At 28.0% G+C, this 16,366-nt stretch overlaps 1 protein-coding gene across 1 annotated transcript in view; it reads left to right on the top strand.

Moving 5' to 3' along the window:
* The window catches only part of LOC100201584 (uncharacterized), a 49,273-nt gene extending 33,226 nt beyond the window's left edge, over positions 1-16,047 (top strand). The window contains exons 8-13 of the mRNA XM_065818789.1: positions 7,867-7,928; positions 8,032-8,103; positions 9,434-9,475; positions 9,587-9,677; positions 15,740-15,823; positions 15,895-16,047. Of these exons, the coding sequence (XP_065674861.1) occupies positions 7,867-7,928; positions 8,032-8,103; positions 9,434-9,475; positions 9,587-9,677; positions 15,740-15,823; positions 15,895-15,975 (432 nt within the window). The 3' untranslated portion in view covers positions 15,976-16,047. The remainder of the gene's footprint in view (positions 1-7,866; positions 7,929-8,031; positions 8,104-9,433; positions 9,476-9,586; positions 9,678-15,739; positions 15,824-15,894) is intronic.
* Positions 16,048-16,366: the final 319 nt, after the last annotated feature.

The following is a 16,366-nucleotide window of genomic DNA, read 5'->3' as shown; positions in this document are numbered from 1 at the left end:
TATCAATTAAAAAAAAAAAAAATTCCGGTCTTGCATTTTAATTTTTTTTTTGTTTCAACAAAATACAGAAAAACTTTCTCACCACCAGTTAGGAGTTTATATATATATATATATATATATATATATATATATATATATATATATATATATATATATATATATATATATATATATATATATATTGCTACTATTAATAAATGATATAATAGTAGTAGAAATATAATTTATATCCATATCAATAACTAATTAACAGATTTAAAAACAACACATTTGGAAAACATTAAGTTAAAACACTTTTTTTGTAATTTGTATAAGTTGTTCCAAGGGAGTTAAAATATTATGGGGAGTTAATTGTTTCGCCAACATGGTTTAATTTATTTCAAAGGGAGTTAATCTATTTCAAAATAGATTAACTCCGCGGGTAATTTTTTACGAGGTTAATTTATTTCATGACACCGGCAATTTGTATATTTTATCTTTTGATAAGAGTGAATTTAATTAAAAAAAAAATTTTTTTTAATTTTTTCCACAAAAGAACAAGAAGTTTTGTTTCTTTTTGCACTTTTATAGTCCAGGATTCTGCAAATATGAAAAACAAATTTTTGAGGCCAATTTTTTATTCTTAAATCTCTTCTTTATTCTAGATCCTGAATTGCAATTGATAAAGGTTCTTTGTAACATTTGAGAACCCAAGAAATAGTTAATTAGCTGATTTTGGCTAATTTAGAATTATTTTTAGATGATGATTTGGTTCTACAGATGACATAGATCTTAGCAACATGCCCCAAGGGCTAGTTAAGGACTTTAAAATAGTTTTGCTATTTGTATATAAACTAGCTGCTCAGACCCGTAAAATAGGTCATGTGTCTGCTCCACACCTACCACTTCATTATTTATTCTTTATATGGCATCATCATTTCAATAACTTTTAGTAAACAGTAGAAAATATTTTTAAATCTTAGCAATAGCGTTTTTACCGGCGTTTTTTGAAATTGTAGGTTTTTTTTTTCCATCTACTAATTTATTGATTTTAAAATGGCTGCTTTGACACATTGATTAGAGCTTTTATTTAAGAAGTGAAAGATCCAGAGTTCAAAGTGAGCTCTAGACATATTTTGCATCAACTGTATAAAAGGAGGCATGGATTTCCTAGTTAAATGCTCTTTTGTGGTGCTCTATAAAACACCTAAAACAAAATATCAGACCTCTTCACTTTCTTATGTGTTATTAGCAAATAAGATGAGTTATTTTAATTAAATGTAATTAAGATTTTAAATCAAGAGCAGCTTTTACCGAATTAATAAAATGCACTGTAAAACTATACATTTACTTACATTATACATTTGTTGTTTGAAAGAGACATACCACAATTTTTGATAATTTAGTAAAACTACAATTTTCTCCTTGTGTTTTGCATGTTCTTGCAAATGTTAAGATTTTTTAAAATCACAACCTTCTTGTAAAAACATTTTAATAAATAAGCACAAGTTAAAGTCATTAAAACAAATAAGCCATTTATCAAATTTTTTTTTTTAACAAATGCTCTTAAAACAAATAAATAAAATAAATAATAACAATATAAAAAGGCAACATTAAATGGTTGACAGAAGATTAAAATAGTTAAAGGTTGTATGAGTCAGGAAAACATGAAGATGGGAGAGGGTTCCAATGAGTTAAAGTGTGGGGGACAAAACTACACAAAAAAAAGTTTTTGGACCATGCAGGGTCAGGTACAGTAAAAGAATAAGACTTTGCTGAATGAATGCTGAAAAGATTCAAGTGAATATGAGTTTTAGTTACTGGTACTAAAGACAATAGCTCTTTCGAGCAGTTACTATGATAATGTTTTTAGAAAAGAGAAAGACATACAGCTTTATGACAATGGAAAAGAGGCTCAAGCATAGCAGATCCAACTGGACCCAAAGAGTGAGTCCAAATATGTTTACAATGCGTTTTGGACCTTTTTCTAGAAAAAAAAGAGCATCATTAGAAGAACCATCTCAACTATGTCAACAGTATTCCATACAGGGATGAATAAGAGATTTATAGAGGTAGAGAGTGGAATCAGAAGTAAGAATATGGTGATATGACTAGGAAAGGCAACCTTAGTGGATGCTAATTTAGCAATCGATTGTATATATGGTTTCCATGAAAGGTCAGTAGTAAAAAATAATCCAAGAAGGCGTAAAGAAGAGGGTGATTAGGTTGCTATTCATCAATATAGAAATGTTGACAGTATTGTGATAGTTGTTTGCAGTAAATAACTGAGTTTTGTTGGAGTTAAAATTTACAAACCACATTTGAGTGCTGAACTTGAAACTTTGTTTTTATATTCTGCTTTAAATAAAAAAAACTAACTAAAAAATACTCTTGTTCTTAAAGGTGTTTTAAGACATACACCAAGGCCTATCAAACATTTTGCTTTGACTATTATTGATTCCAATTGAATTGGCTAATCAAGCAGTAAACTGACAAAGTTTTGATACAAATATTATAAGTTGTTTGATATTTAGTTAAATTTTGGGTTTGATTTATATGAGCTAAGATTTAATTTTTTTAGTTCTTTTTTAGATGTCAATAGAGGCATAGAAAACAGTTAGTCAGTTTAACTATTATGTAAACTGTATTATTTTATTTTTTTTAGCATAAATTCAAATCTTTATTACTTTAATAAAAGGGTTTTATCATTGTTTTAACAAAGCAGTATTTTTTCACTTAGCTGTTTGTTAGAATTTTATTGTAATTAGAATTTTTAGAACTGTTTTATATTTAATATATTTTTAAGTTAAAAAGATTACGTATTTTATATTAGTTTTTATTTTATTTCTTTACAAATTCAAACAATATCAATTTTTATATTTTTCATTTTCTTCCTTATTTTAATAAATCTTGTTATGCAATAGTAATGTAGCTGTAGAGCGCTCGCCTCATACGCAAGAAGTTCCGAGGTTGATCCTCACCACGTCCCTGGTAATACCATGCTCAAATTATTTCTCCACGCACCAGCCTTGTTCATCAAGGTTTGTGTTTTGGCATTATAGAGTTGAGAAATGGTTGTAACCACAACTAAAGTCTTCCATTGTAGTACCTTAGAGAAGTGAACTGAAATAAAAAAATAATGCACAACTCACTGTAACATATAAAAAATAATGCACAACTCACTGTAACATATAAAAAATAATGCACAACTCTCTGTAACATATAAAAAATAGTCAAAACAAACAAAATATTCATCTTATCCTACTTCATCTAATTTTTTTGTTTGCTTTTTTAAGATAATAAAAACTAACATAAAACAAAAAAATCAAAACCGACTATAATATAAATAATAATAAATATAATATTAAATAGAATAAATATAATATTAAAGTCATGGAAAATTTATAGGATCAACTCATAGTATAGCTTGTTAGTAAAGACTCCTTAGCTAAAAAATTGTTTCTTAAAATAAAATATTCATTATTGATTGTTGTTGCGGAACTTTTGGATCTTTTATTCTCATTTTAAGTCCATTTTAAAATGAGATAAGTACATTCTTGAATATTGCCAAGTACATTCATTTATTTATTGTTATTTTTATATTTAATTTAAGAACTTTAATGAAAAAGTATGTTAGTGAAGAAACATGAGATCTAGAACATATGGACAAGGTTACAGGCTTAATCCTTGAGATACAGAAAAATAAACACCATTAGTTTTTAAATATATCTTATTTTTCTATGGCCACCTATGTGTGATTTTTATATTGCATTACCTTGTTTACAGGAAAAATCTAAAAAAACAAAAACATTTTAAGCCTTTTTTTGTTTTGTATTTTTTTTTTTTTTTTTTGCAGTTATGTTAGAAATGCTTTCTGCTATCTCTAAAGCCATGTTTTAAAACCTGATTTTGAAATGAATGTTTAAAGTAAAATAAATTGTAATGGCATGTTGAAAATACCTAATAAGTACATGTCACCTATACCTACATGTCAGTTGCAATAAGGTATGTCAAAAGTTATTAGCATAAAGGTAAAAGTAATTTGTGTGAATTTTAATCCTTTATGGTTAAAAGTTTTGCATATTTAAAGTTTTGCACATTAAATTTATTATATAGACTAAAATATGAATTGATAATATAAAATTGTCTAAGAAAAATTGCAGTTACAAAAGTGAGTGGCTAAAGATTCTAAATTTTCAAATTAGATATCTGCAGACAAAACTCTATTGAGTGCAAGATGTATGTGTAGTTTCAGTTTAAATAACATGGGAATTGAAGCAGTAATATAATAAGGTAAGCAATAAAAAGGTGAGAAACATCTGAGAAATGCAAAAAAAACTAAAAGCAATCTTTTTTGACAAACAACCACTTCCAATAGAATAGTCTTGTTCAACATAAAAAAAAGAAAGATTTTGAAAATTGCTGTTTCTAACCCTTACCGTTATGTAGCTAAATTAATTGATAAATATAATATAATAGCTAAACACTTATATTTCATAAAGTATTTATTAAAAGAATATAAAATTAAAGATCAAGCATGATATTTTCTTTTAATGACCAAATAACGTAACAAATACTAGATATAAGACGCAATTAAATTAATGCGTCTCAAATATAGATCTTTTTTACGTTACATTATGCCTCTGTTGAAACTTTTTAAAAATTGCACTTTTATAAGTTTAAAAAAACCCAATTGAGATGTAACCTTGATAATTTTTTTGTGTTAAATTTGTAAAAAAAAAAAAAAATACAAAATTAACGCATGCTGACAGAACTCTAAAGACTTTGAAAATTGCTGTTTTTAACCTTTCCTGTTATGTAGCTAAAGCAATTGAAACATAAAATCAAGATGCTCATTTATCCTTGGCGCTAATTTTGATCAGGGATTGCAACAAACATATCTTTAAAGAGTAAATAGCTCTAGCCATCCACCTCGCTTGATGCATTGCTCCAAGAGGTCTGATTTTAATTTTTTTTCTCATTATCATCTTCTAAGAAAATAAGAGATGGTTCAATCAGTTCCCAATAATCATCATTTACAAAGGTATGTTTCGATAGCAGCCAGGTTAATAGTTTTCCTGTTGTCTCTAAACTTTTTGAACATTGGGATACCAGGGCTACTCCTGACTTGGGAGATTTTTGTTTTAAACACTTTTAAAACTAGTTCGTAACATTTTAAAATATTTCAACACATTTTAAAACCAGTTCTTGAATTACTACTTTTTGCAGCAAGCAAAAGTAGTAATTCAAGAGTCACTGTCTTCTTTAGCTATCATGTTAGCCAGAAGAGCTCTCCAGTTTGGATACAGTTAGAAGTTGTTCCTTTTCTCCAAATAAAATTAGAATTGCCAGACTTTCTTCTTTAGAACTTTTTATGTCCATTCCAGGTAATAATTTTCCATCCCAGTGAACGGTCACCATTTTAGGCATATTATTCTTAAAATCTGATTTTATAAATTTCACTCTATCTTTTCTACTTTGTGTGCAAATGCATTGAATGGAAAATTTGTTTATGGAGAAATCATCACAGCTCAGATCTAGTGCTTCTACTACAGCCTGAAGTATATAGACCAAATCCCTTATGCTTTAAATGTGATAAAGTTCATCCTTCCTCTTTTTGTTGTAATTTCAGAACTTACCATTTGAGAGGTTGATGGTAAGGGTTCCTCAAGTCTTTAAATTGTGCTGGTATGTTGATTGTGATGTTCTTGCGTTTGCATAAAATCTTGTGTAGTAAGAGATGATGATAAATTCCCGAAACACATTTGCTACGCATTTGTCTTTTTTTTTCTTCAAATTTTCTCTGTCCTTTCTTCTTTTTCTGCTAATTTTTTATAACAAAAAATCAGCCAAAAAAGAAGCTTAACAAGAAGCCCTGAACAAAAAAGAAGCTTAACATCCTAGATGCCCTGGTTCTCTTTGTTTTTTTAATTTTATCTGTTCCAAAGCATCAGCGTGCACTATATCAAATATATTGTCTAAATTGTTTTGAAAGTCCTCCTTACGGTGCTTGTAAACATCTTGTTTTTTTTTTTGAATTTTTTTGGAACTCTCCCCAAACATGGTGTAAATCTATAAGTTTTTTTACACAGTTAGGTATAGCTCTGGTAGGGATTCTAGCTTTTTTCAAAATACAATACACTCTTGAATGACGAAATTTGGGCTTTCACTTACAGTCAATTTAACTTCACGAATGTTAAAAGTGCTGCAAAAACTTGATAGTTAGACGGTAACTTTGCGCCTGTTATTCAATAATTCATGTCACCAACTGAGAACTTTTCTTTTTAATTGCTTCTGAATTCCACTGCCATTTATTAAAAAATAAAACAATATGTATTAGTCATGAGAGTAAGTGAATCAGGTTTTCTAAAACTGCGGATTTGCTTTAAGTGGTTTTTACAATGTCCCAAAATTGGTAATAACTATCTATTTACAATTATTGTAAGTAGACAATTATTATCTATTTACTATTATCAATTGGTATCAAATTATCAAGATAATAATCTATTTTCAATTATCAATTTTTCTTCATTGTAAAAACTGCTTTGAGAATATTTACCCTTTTAATAAATAACGCAAGTAATACTCAACTACTGCACAACTTGTATGAGCATGAATTTATTTTCGAGTGTTTTAGAAACAGATGAACAAAACTAAAGCTTATGCGTTAGAAAATAAAAACTATGAAAAATAAGGGACACCCTAATATGGCTATTAAATAAACTTTGTAATGTATCCTTATTTAAAAAATGCATTAAGGAAGTTCAGCTATCACCATTTTTTGTTGTTTTTGGATGACACTATGAATCATATACTTCAAGAGGAGCAGGTAGATATTCTAATTTGTTATTGGAATGAGTCCTTATGTGTCATTAAGTTCGTTATTTGTATTTAAAATTTTAAACTGACCTAATGCTGAAAATTTAATCATTGAATTAAATGAAGCATTAAAGGAATTGCAACAAACAGTAACTAAGCGCATTAAACACTATTTACAATTAAAATGACGATTTACCAAAAATCATGAAAAATAAATATGTTTATGCTGATGCAACCAAAATTTTAGTTAAAGTTGACAGAGAAGTAGAATCAAAAACAGTTTAATCAGATTTAGACAATGAAATCAAGTAGTAAAAAAATAACTGTAAGGTTTTAATGTAGACAAATGTGAAGTCTAACATTTATTAGGCTAGTAATAGAATTAGTGGTACCAGTATGATTATCATCTTGAAAATGTTATATAACTTGAAAGAACACAACACAAAGCAACATGATCTTTACCAGCCTTCAAGAAAGGTTTTCTTTTTATGAGAAAAGATTAGAAATACTAAACATAACTCTTGAAGCAAGAAGAAATGTGTGAAGTCTAATACAATTTTTTAAGATTATCATCTATGAGAAGGTGAAACTGATACATAAACCTATCTTCTTGCCTTTGGGAAGAACAGCAGAAAGTGAAAAGAGAAATTCAAAAGCAATCACTAGTTGCAACCCAAGACACAAAATAACAAACAAAGACACAATTTCCTAACAAACAGATTAGCACACATACAGAACAATCTTACAAAAGTAGCAATTTTAGCAGAAAACGTAAATAAACTCAAAGCATAGATTTAGTAATGAACAAACAAAGCAATCCTAAAAGAAAACTAAACTGTCAAAGAATGTGAGACAAAACTACTACATTATTCAAAAAGGATGGACTAAGAAAAAGGACTCTAGATTAGTTGTATTACTATTTTTAAATATCAGTGAAATGACTTTTTCAAAATATGTATAAGCAATTACGATTTTTTTTTTTACTCATTTAATTACTTTGAATGTTTTGTAAAAAGCTTATAATTAGTTTACCAAATAAATTAAAACAAATTTTTCAAAATAATTTAGGCAGGACAAGTTGCTGAGTCACCTTTAGTATATGACACTGTATCAGTCAAAGGAAAGCCCAGGTTTAAACTAAATATTTGTACTATTTATTTCAAATTTTTCAAATTGATTTTAAGTTTTAGAAAGTTAAAAAATGATTTTACGTAAATGCAATTATTTTTTTAGAAAAGCTCTTCCCAATTCTAGATCAAAGCCTCAATTGAATCCTCCTTTCATTGTTCCAAAGTTTGATCCAAAGTAAGCATTGTTCTTACAATTTTTTTCTGAAGCTTTTTACTTAGGTTCATTGATTACTACAATTACTTATACATTGAAGTTACTTTTGAGGTTACAGTAAGGTTACTTCTGCACTAATATTTTTAATAAAGTGAAGTTACTTACTATTTTTTATACAGTGAGGTTTCTAATACACTAAAATTTTTTATACAGCGAAGTTTCTAATACACAGAAATTTTTTATACAGTGAAGTTTCTAATACACTGAAATTTTTTATACAGCAAAGTTTCTAATACAAAGAAATTTTTTATCCAATGAAGTTTCTAATACACTGAAATTACTTTTATACTTTGAGGTTTCTTATCCACTGAAATTATTTATACATTGAGGTTTCTTATCCACTGAAATTGTTTATACATTGAGGTTTCTTATCCACTTCAATTAATTTTATACTCTAAGGTTTCTTATATACTTTTTAAACTTATATACTTTTTACTTGGTTAAATTACTTTTAGAGTTGAAAGAGTTTTTAAAGTTTAACTTTTTGTTAAATTACTTTATACTGTGATGTTTCTTATTCACTGAAATTTTTTATACACTGAGGTTTCTTATACACTGAAAAAATTTTTATAACTGGAGATTTCTTATATACTAAAATTTTTTATACACTGAGGTTTCTTATACACTGAAAAAACTTTTATAACTAGAGATTTCTTATATACTAAAATTTTTTTTTTTTTTAACTAAATTTTTTTTATAATTATATTTAGCTGAGTTCTTATTCTAAATTAGTTTTATTACACTTAATATTACCTTACAGTTTAAAAAATTATTGGTAGTTAATATTTATTTTATTTTCTTTGTATATAAAATACAAAATAACTGAAGTGCTTTGTATATAAAATACAAAATAAACTGAAGTATGTTTGTATGTATATGTATATATATATATATATATATATATATATATACATATACATACATACATACATACATACATACATACATACATACATACATACATACATACATACATACATACATACATACATACATACATACATACATACATTCATACATACATACATACATACGTATATTACTTGAAATCTATTGACTGATCTATTGACTTTATTTATTTAGTTATTTGTTTTGTAAAATATTTACTAAATTATTTTTTTTGCTTATCAAGTGAGTATATTTATTTACTTAAGGTGGTTTACTGAAGGTGTTTAATAAGCTTACTGAAGTTTTGTTATTTTTAATTGACTAACTTCAGAAGAATGTTAGTTTTCATTTAAAATAATGAGTATAAATAAAACTTTAAATTTTTATAAAAACCAATTTTTAGAAACCCTATTAGCATATTCAGAGAGGAAAAAAGAGGAGAAACGTAAGGTTTTAATTCTTTGGTGTGTTATTTGTAGATTTTATATGGTTTTTAGTTTTATTTATTTTTGCTGTTGTATTTGTTTTTTACTTTTTCTTATATTACTTTTTTTAGACTTTTGTCTTTGAATGGTTCACCAGTTGTTCCATGTCGCACATCTGATCCACCAAGTGATAATATATGTTTAATTGAATTAAAAAAAGAGGTAAAAAAAAGTGTTTTTATTAATTTCTCATATATATTGTCAACATTATTATTGTTACAATTTCAAAAACTTAGTAAAAACTATTTGTATTTCACATAATTACATAAACCAAACAATTTGTACTTTCAAAAAATATAAACTTTTTTAAGTGCATCTCTTTTGTGTTTAAAAACCTTATTAAGGTTTTTTTAAATTGTTTGATTAAAAATTCTAGGAGGGAGGTAGTTTGAATTTAAAAAAAGAAGTGCTATTTATTTATTCAGCTTAATTTCACATTATGGTTGTATCACTATTTTGTTTTTTCTTTATAATTTTTTGCAGACACATTTTTACTAATTGACTTTTTACTAACAAAGAATGACATGGCATATCTAAATTACATGTGTTCATACAAAAGTTCTACCAATAAAAATAAATAATTTTGTACTTATTAGCGCTATTTATCTGTCATTCTAGAAAATTATTGGACAACCTATATATAAATAAACATTTTGTATTCGAGGAAAAAGTGTATTATAAGACTTCTAACTAGGCTGCAAGCAACCACTATTAAATTGGGAGTTACTAAAAAAACAAAGAATAGAGTTATAAAGCAAGGAAACAATTGACAGAAGACTTAAAAAGTTGTAGGTTGTATAAGTCAGGAAAACATGAAGATGGGAGAGAGTTCCAAAGGGTTGAAGTGCAGAGAAAAAAACCAGACAAATAAAAGTTTTTAGAGCATGCAGGGACAGATACAGTGAACAAATGAGGCTTAGTTGAATCACGAGTCAAATAAGAGTTTTAGTCAATGGAACTAGAGATCATAACTCGTTTGAGCTCTAGTTGATATTGTAGAAATTATTGGCGATGATAGTATCTGTAGAAAAGAGAAAGAGATGCAACTTTATGACGATGGGAAAGAGGCTCAAGCTTAGCAGATAGAATGGTTCTAGCTATGTTTACAATGCCTTTTTGGACCTTGTCTAGAAGAAAAAGTGCATCATTAGAAGAACCAGCCCAAATATGACAATAGTTTTCCATACAGTGACGAACAAGTGATTTGTAGAAGTAGAGAATCAAATGGAGAGCACCATAAAGAGAAGCAACCTTAGCAGATGTTAATTTAGCAATTGATTGTATATATGGTTTCTATGAAAGATCCGTAGTCAACGATAATCCAAGAAGACATAAAGACTTAGTAAGAGGGTTGCAATTTATTAGTATAGGATTGTCAATCGTATACTAATAAATCGTGTTTGCAGTAAATAACTGAGTTTTGTTGAAGTTAAAATTTACTTTATAAGTCACTTTGAGCCCCAATCTGTTACAGAAGTGAGATCAGATTCAAGATTGGCTGCCTGTTCTAAGCGGTCAAAAAGAGAAGATTTTTTTTCAAGATAGGGGCATAAAGTTGAGTCATCAACAAAAAGAACTACTTTAGATGTAAGATTGTCAGAAATATCATTAATTAAAATATCAGAAAAAAATAGGACCAGGAATAGAACCATGAGGTACCCCAGAAGTTACTTGAAATGAAGAAGAGTGTTGGCCTTCAAGGATGACTTTAATAAAGCGGTTAGAAAGAAACAATTTGATAATATCAAAACTTTCCTAGATACACCGTATGAAACAAGCTTATGGAGAAGACCAGTATGCCAACTTTGTTAAAAGCTTTAGATATTTCGAGAGCAATAGCCCTAGCCTTACCACCTCTACATAATGCATAACAAAATCTTTCAGTCACAGCAGTTAGCAAGTCAGTCATAGAGCAAGAGGTTTTTTGACTTAAGGTGGGGTATGTGAAATTTGTTGATTAAAGACTCAAAGACCTGCTAATAACAAAAAGAAGATTGATCGAGTCATAATTGGAGGAGTTAGAATGTTCACCAGAGGTTTTGAAAATTGGAACAACAGATGCCATTTTCCAGCAAGCAGGAAAATAAGATTCAGTCAAGCACTTATTAAATACCCTTTCAATTGGTTTGATATTTTATCTAGCTTGCATCAAAGAGCTAATTTTATTTAATCTTTTTATAAACCATTTCTATTTATTGATTATTGTGATGTAAATAAATATTCCTTTTTTTTTTAATGATGAAAATCACTATTCTTGTAATTACGGTTTAAAAAGATTGTTAATTTTTTTGAAAGGTAGAAGAAAAAAAAATAAAAATAAAGTTAAATTTTTTTTTCTATCTAAATTAAATTGTCTAAATGTAAAAACTGTCCAAAGTAACCACGTTTTACAGAAAAGCATGAGATCGGAAAAAATGAGAAAGGAAAATCTTTTCAAAACTATTTAAAATAACTGTTTTTTATAAATTTCTTTAACTTTTTTTAAAGTTAAGAAATTAAAGAGTATAAAAATACTTTTAATATTAATAATAGTAGCTGGGACAACTGTTTTTAAAACAGTTGTGGAGTGCAATAACAGTAGATAATGCGCTGTATCAGCTTTTGACTAACTAGGTGTTTACTGCTATGTCATTGTTTTTAATTTTTGTTTTAATAAAAATTTTTTGCAAATCTCTGAATTGTCTAAATTATTTTTGAAAAGATTTATTGACTCAGCTTCTATTATATCATTTGGCAGATTATTCCACGTGTGGACAATACGATTTACGAAAAAATTGTATCTATGAGCATTTTTGCAGAATAGCTTTTTCAATTTAAATTTGTGTTGTCTCAGACAAGGGCCTTCTTGTGACTTGGTGTAATTGTACTGGGAAACCCAATTGATTTTATCGTAGCCATATTGAATTTTATATTGCAGAATTAAATCGCCACGTATTCATCGCTCTTCTAGAGTTGTTAGTTGGATAACCTCTAATCGTCTTTCATATGGTAATTTCTTCAACTCCAGTGGTACTTAGTGGCTCTTCTTTGGACTTTTTCAATTTTATTGATGTCTTGTCTTAAGTAAGGACACCAAGCTTGAATATCAAATTCCAGGTGTGGGCAAACAAAAGTTGCATATAACTTTTTTACCATATTGTTATCAAAATATTTACATGTCTGTTTTATAATGTCTAGTATTATGTTTGCTTTACCAACAGCTGAGTTAACCTGAGTTTGCCATTTTAGATCTGATTGTATTACTATGCCTAGGTCTCTTTCATCTTCCGTACTAGATATGGTATGGTAGTGTCTGGTGTCAATATCATGCATTATATACACTCTGTTTGGGTTATTTTTGCCCATATGTATAACCTTACATTTTTCATAATTCAACTTTGTTAACCAAGTGGAGGACTATGCCATGATTTTGTCTATGTCTAATTGTAATTTCTCATTGTCACTTGCATTCTTTATGATGTTTATGATTTTACTATTGTCTGTATATAGTTTTATCTTGACCTGATCCAATAGATTGTTGATAAATATTAGGAACAATAACGGTCCTAAAACTGATCCTTGTGGCACACCACTGACAACTGGTAATCATTTTGATGTAAAATCTCCGAGAACAACTCTCTGTTCTCTATTGCTTAAAAACTCTTCAATCCAATTCAGAACATTGCCAACAATACCATATGATTTTAATTTGTTGATCAAATGTGATTGTGGCACTTTATCAAAGGCTTTGGCAAAATCCAGATACAGCATATCGATTGAATAACCAGTTCTAAAGCATTTGTCATGATATCTAAAGTTTCTAATAAGTTAGTTACACAGCTTTTATTTTTTATGAATTTGTGCTGATTTTCATTTAATAAACCATTTGTTATTAGATAATCAATAATTTCATCTTTAATCATTGATTCCAAAATTTTACATAGGAGCGATGTTTGTGAAATTGGTCGATAATTTGATGCATTGGTTTTATCACCCTTTTTAAACAATGGTGAGATATTTGCTGATTTTCATAAACCAGGTATCTTTTGTTCCATCAATGATTTTTTGTATATCAGAAGCAGAGGTTCACAAATAGTGGTATAGCATTTGTTCAAGACATGTGGACTAGCTCTATCTACACCAACCGATTTATTGATATCTAATTGTTTTAATTTTTTCTCAATTAGATCACGCGTGATTACATTATCTTTAGTTTCAATTTTTTTTTTTTAAAAAAAAAAAAAATAATTATACATTACTGGTGATGGTACCCATTAATTTCTGCACAAATGACTTTAAGTATGGTAATTAAGACGCATACATGTGAAACTAAAACGTTAGGAAATGCTGCATGGATAACTGACTTGTAGATAGTTGAATGGCCTTCATTTTTTGAGGCAGATATCCAAGTATTTACCATAAAGAGAGCAAAAATATGCCTGATCTACAATCTAGTTTAAAGATATGTTCAATGACTATTATCAGGGGCGAATGTAGCATTTTTTGATGTTTGAGCTAACTTTTTGACATGGAGCAAATCAAAAAAATTATATGCTTATACTCATTTCAAAGGATGCTTTGCAAAAAAAATGCAGTGATCGTAGCCTGGAACACATAAGCCCTAATATTTTTACGATACCTGCCCCAAATGTGAGAGCAAAATGTTGATCAAATTTTTTTTTTACTATTCTCAACTAAATTTATATTCATTGATAAATTTTAAAGTTCATAAAATAATCTCTTAGCGTTTAAAACTAATACCATATAAAGTTTACCCCTCCCCTATCCTTAATTTGAATGGGTTCCAAATTTTATAACGCTAAAATTTTTTAACGCTAAAGGGCTGATCATATAGAGAAAAATCATCCTACCTGACCGAGGTACTTGGACAGGCAGGATGAATTTCAGCTCGTGATCATTTGGCAAAAACTAGGGGTGTCCCGGATGACATTTTTTTATTATCCGACCGGATATCAAATACCGAGATATTTTGTTTGGAAGCTTTTCAAAATTAATGATAGCTATGGAAATCGCAGCTATCATTAGTTTATAGGATTTGAATTACATTATCCGACCGGATAATGCAGTTCAAATCCTAAAAAGTATAGTTTACTATGACAAAATATAAACGTGATAAACCTTCAAAATGGCGAGTTTTGTTTGGAAGCTTTTAAAAAGCAGATAAGCAGGGAATGTAGTAAATCTGGTCAGAAGTCATTTTGCACAACTCTACTGCATAATCACGTAAAAAAAATTTATTGTAAATTGTATGAAGAGGAAAAAAAGATTATTATTGAATCTTCTTCAGCTGCACAAGGAAGTTCAAAATGTATTGAAATAATGTTTTCTTTAATCACTCGATTATAGAAAAAAATAATTACGTATTAAATTATTGGAAACATAAAGAGAAGTTTCCACTGCTAAAAGAGTCAGCACTTAAGTTACTAGCACCACCTGCAAACTTCTGCATTTTCGGAAGATTGTTTTCATTTTGAGAAAAAGCGATCAAGGCTAGAAATGCTAATTTTTTCACGTTGAGGTAAAAGAAATAAAAATGAGCAATAAACTGATGTATCTATTGTGCATATATAATTTTAGTAGTATTTTAATGATAATAATAATAATAATAATAATAAATTTGAATAGAAACCATTAACATTAGATTATTTGAAAATATAACATTTACAGATTTCTTTCAATTTTCAAATGACATTAACATGAAATATCCGGTGTAGAGAAAATCATTGAAAATCACCTCAAAAGAGATCTAATTCTCTTCTACGTCTATTTAAATGTTAAATTTTAGCGTAACATAATTTAGGAACAGCCCCTTAATAAAATATATGATAAAAATATGACTATGTTAAAAAAGATTTTTTTTTTTTTAAAAATAGTTTGAGTTCCTTGAACTTGAACTATTTTTAAAAAAACACGATTTTTTAACTAAACGTTTGATAGGATGTTAAAACTAGATTAGCATCCAGATTAACATCCTATCGAGCATTTAGGAAAACTCACCGATAGACATTCTGGGCAAAAAACCTTTAAATAAGTAAAAACTTTTCTATACTACGCATAACAGACTTTGGCGTCAATATACTTTAAGTTTTTTCTTTATGTGGAATTTTATTAAAGTAGTTGAACTTCTAAGCTACAGCAGAAAAGTTGTTTTAAAGGAATTTAGCTTTTAACTTATTCAGGATAAATAGTAATTCATGATCAGTATCTAATTTTTTTTTTTAAAGCAAACTATTCTGCGTGGTACACTGTTTGATTCTATGAGTCCCGGTTCATTGGTTGCAAGTAGAGATAGGATTCTACAAGTCGTGGTAAGATTTGAATATCAAACTATTTTATTGTATGTACAACTTTATATTTATATTGCTTCCGTTACATTTAGGGAGCTATAACTTCGCGTCTGGAAGATTTTGATTCTAAAACCAATGCAGAGAATTCTAAACCTGGTAATGGTTATAAATAATTATTTATAAACATTACGTCTCTTAATTATTAAAAGACTATAATTTAGTAATGATATTTATATCTTTGTTAATTTTCATTTTTTATAAGCAAAATTACCTCCTCATGACGATCATTTTAGGGTTTTTATAAAGTTCTGAAAGTTAGAATGATTTAAAAAAAAATAATTCTTTGTCAAAAACATTGTTATTAATATTAAGTCCCAAAATAGCTGAGCATAAACATTGTTATTAATATACAGTCCCAAAATAGCTGAGCAAAAACTTTTTTTATTAAAATGCTTTTATTCTTATTCTGAAAATTCTTTTATTAACGCATGATTTTGTTACTACTAAGATTTATTATATTAACATAAAGTTTGGGTTAATATGGCAATGAAGTCATCTGTTAAA

Source organism: Hydra vulgaris, chromosome 15, assembly GCF_038396675.1.
Source record: "Hydra vulgaris chromosome 15, alternate assembly HydraT2T_AEP".
Lineage (NCBI taxonomy): Eukaryota > Metazoa > Cnidaria > Hydrozoa > Anthoathecata > Hydridae > Hydra > Hydra vulgaris.
Note: the sequence above shows the minus strand (reverse complement) of the source record. Positions and strands in the feature narration are given on the sequence as shown.